Source organism: Phaethon lepturus, unplaced genomic scaffold, assembly GCF_000687285.1.
Source record: "Phaethon lepturus isolate BGI_N335 unplaced genomic scaffold, ASM68728v1 scaffold7671, whole genome shotgun sequence".
NCBI classification, from domain to species: Eukaryota; Metazoa; Chordata; class Aves; order Phaethontiformes; family Phaethontidae; genus Phaethon; species Phaethon lepturus.
In genome coordinates, this window is record NW_010515454.1 from 1,433 (window position 1) to 5,283 (window position 3,851).

The following is a 3,851-nucleotide window of genomic DNA, read 5'->3' on the forward strand; positions in this document are numbered from 1 at the left end:
TCTAAGAGCTTTAACTGCGTAAGGCCCAATACCACAACCTGTAAACATCCGTAGCGCTTATTCACACAGGTAATCCTCATCTAAATCTGTGGGAGTACTTACACAAAAGAGTCCCAGATTCACACTCTGTGCAGCACAAAAGAAAACAAATCAAAAAAACCCTCTCAGTTCTTCAGTCTCAAGGGCCATTAAGATAAAATACCCTTCTTTGCTTTTGTTTTATAAATAAACGTATGCTATTACGCACAGACATTCTGGGATGAGTTTTCAGGCAGTGAATGGAGGTTTAGACATACACAGTATATCCCATCAGGAGTCAGTGGAGCTGTAGTCATATTGTTGCAAATACAAGAATGCATTAAATAACCAAACAACAAGACCTGTGAAGGAGGAGAATTATGTAAGGAAAAAAAAAAAAATACACTGCCTTAAAACATAAAAAAAGCTCCTGGTCCCTAAACGCGAGTTCTGTACATAGACCAGGTCTACCAAAGCAGGCAACCCTCACATGGCTTTCTGTGTCCCATAAGTAGTGGTCCACCAGCATGTTTCTTCTATGCTTCCTGAGTCCAGGGCTGGTCATTTTATGGAACTGTCCAAAGGAATTACAGTGCATTGTTAACAACGTATTTGGAAAGAAATCAAAAAGTAACCAACTCTCCATCCAGTCTTCAAGGGAAAAAACAAAAAAGTATGTCCGCTTTGAGGTGGGAACAGAGGCAATTAGCCTGCATCTTCACAGATGTCTGCTCCTGTACCCTCACTTTCTCCTGGCAAAACTATCTTTAGGTCACAGCAGAAGCTGCTAGGCAGGCTGAGCTGAGCCTTTTTTGTTTACAGGCAAAAAGGCAATTTTCTCTGCAAATGCTGGAGGGGAAAAGAGATAACAGCGGCTCCTTACTACCCTTACGTGCTACTATGCTTTTGATCAGTTTGTTCCAAACAGCACAGGTTTAAGACTGCACTTTCCCTTCTTCCTGAAACTGCTTGGTAAAATAGGGCAGGGCAGCATGTAAACAGTTCTTGAGGGTTGGGGAAAAAAAAAAATAATTTAATGGACTGCTTCGGCACATTTTCACAGCTTCATTGTTATATCCATCCCCGCACATGTATGCGCGGAGCCACCGCTTTGCTGCTGCTGCTCTTTTGCTCCAGGCAGTCTGCTTGCATCAAGCTGGCATATTCCCTTTCACCTTGGCTGCTGGAACAATGCCACAGGAAGCAGCTCTGCCATATTCTGGCAATTTACATTATGTCCTCCTGTTTGACAGCTCCTATTAAAAATATACATACAACATAATCTGCCAGTTAGCCTTCAGTTAGGCAAGCTTTTTCCCATACAATTGAAAGAAAAAGTTGTTTACTGGAGACACTTCCAAAAAGGAAAAATAAGGGTCAGCAGACATGCCAAAAATAAAGTCCAGAGCAAGCAGAGGTTTCACTTCTCCTCTTGTTCTTTTTGTTAAAAGCTGCATAAAATGGCATCCCAGAAGGATTTTGAGGGTACTTCTTCATGGTCACTGGGGACTTAAACCCTCTTAAAGCATTAAAAAGAGCTCCAAGATTTTAGCTGAAGTTATGTGGGCATATACTTTCAGACATATTGAGCCCCAGGATACCCATGTATCTGGGCTTTCGGGGAAGGTGACAAGTACAAGCAAATGACAACGCGAGGCGGCTTCATTCGTGTTCTGCTGAGAAAGTTCTTGGTTTAGCGATGTGCACTTCACTGCCGCCATTGCCGTTGGTGGTTGTAGTGATTATGTACTGGGTGGTTTGCTGCTGAGCGCTCGTTTGCGATTCCAAGGTATCCGTGTGGGCTGGTGGCTGGGAAACACCGACCTGTACCTCGCTGGAGAGCGAAGAGTTTTGTTTGACATCCAGATCAGGCTGACCTTCAGATATCACATAGTGAGTCTGCATGGGAAATATAAAAAAATTAAGTAATGATTGTTGCATCTCCTGTAGCTTTTCCGTTTTAATAGTCTGTAACTTTCCTGTTGTCGTGCTGGAAGACATTTTGGTACGAACAAGGAACTTTGAAATTAAGTTGTATTTCATTTAAATGTATTTGAGAGCAACATAACCTTTGTCCTTTGTTTTGAAGTACATTGCACTGCTTTGCATTTGGTTAACTTACAAACGGTTAAACTAATTGCACAATTAACCCATCAGTACAAAATTCAAGTAGCAATTTTTAATATAACTATTCTGAAAGTTTTTTCTATTTTCCACATGTTCTAGCAGAAGCTGCATTTCCAGTGTCCAGTATCAATGCAGTACAACAGCCTGCCTCCTTACACCAGACTGCTTACTAGGTAACACGACAGTAACTCTTCGATAGCTTTCTGTTATCCGTAGGATTACAGAATGAGAAATGTTTCCAGAAACTGCTCTGAAGTTTGGTTTAGTGGATACAGCTTACTCTCAGCTATTTTTAAAGCTATCAATACCACTAAATCATACCTTGCCTGCAAATGTGACTAAGTGAACACTTCAAACTTAAAGGGGTCATACATACAGGGGCCAGACAGCGTGAGCCTTGTAGATGGCTAGATGCAGACAACTACTCGTAATCACCAGATAAAAGGAGTATGATGCTACTTCAGAGAACAAAAAGAAAAAAGATCTTTTCCTCAACGCTCATGAAGATTATTTCCTGCCTTCTGTAACCAGAAGTTTACACAACTACTTGTAATCACCAGATAAAAGGAGTATAATGCTACTTCAGAGAAAAAAAAAGAAAAAAGATCTTTTCCTCAACGCTCATGAAGATTATTTCCTGCCTTCTGTAACCAGAAGTTTACAACATTACTAGGAGCACTTTTCTCCTTAGCTTATGACACAACACATCGTATAATTTCTTAGCTGTTTTGGCATAGATTCTGCCCAGCAGGGAACTTGCTACCACTGTTACAGACGGCCAATGCCCTTTCAGACTATACAGCCTGGATCTCTTTAGGTACACTATTATTCTCTACTCTCTGTGCCCCAGTCATCACTTTGGCAGTCCAAACTAAAGGCTTAGAGCCTCAGACATTATTCCGGATTAAAAAAAGGCCATGATTATTTTCCTTACCTGAGTAACTGCTTTCACTTGCCCCGTGTTGACAGTGGTAACCGGTGTACCTACAGCAGTCTCTGTGATCACGTACTGGCCTTGGGGAATGGTCATCATCTGAATCTCAGATGCTAAAAAATGGAAATTGGGGAGTCAAGACCTTCAGTCAAACTCAAAGACCACCTTGAAAGATAACGTCTTACGTCAGTAAGATTTTAAGCCTCAAACAGTGGTGGTTGAATAGAAATTCAGGTACCGTAAAGCCTTGTAAAACTCCACAGGCCTCAACAGAATTATGCCAGCTAACATGAGCTGCAGACTGGGCAATTCAGGCATAGACAACATATCCTGTTCCCACCCAAGAAATCACAGAATTACCACCCAGAGCTGCACGGACATGAGAAATCATTTCATGTCACAATTCTTTCAAGCATCCATCCAAATTTGGACAAGCTGCTATCCAAGACAGGGATTCTTGCTGAATGCAAGTTCTTTGGAATAAAGAAGCCCAGTCTGCCTGCCCAAACCATGTATCTGATAATTATGCACCTACAGTAAAAAAGCTAGTACAACCATTTTCATTTGCCTAAAACCATTTATCTTCTTAGACCTCTATGAATATTAATCACAAAGCTCAATGAGCTCTGAAAATACTATCCCATTTGGTAGCTGGTGAAATGGAGCACATACTAGTCCCACACGCTAGCCAGACTACTAGTGAGAGCTACTGCTGACACTTACAATAGCTCCGAAATGAGTTCCATGCGCTGGGAAGATACGTGTGCTGAAC

General features: G+C 41.5%; 1 protein-coding gene across 1 annotated transcript in view; it reads right to left on the bottom strand.

Annotated features, from left to right (window-relative positions):
• Positions 1-1,680: 1,680 nt before the first annotated feature.
• Positions 1,681-3,851, bottom strand: part of LOC104627492 (PR domain zinc finger protein 10-like) — a 33,870-nt gene continuing 31,699 nt past the window's right edge. The window contains 3 exon segments of the mRNA XM_010295775.1: positions 1,681-1,917; positions 3,080-3,192; positions 3,803-3,851. The exon segment at positions 3,803-3,851 is cut by the window's right edge and continues 6 nt beyond it. Of these exon segments, the coding sequence (XP_010294077.1) occupies positions 1,681-1,917; positions 3,080-3,192; positions 3,803-3,851 (399 nt within the window).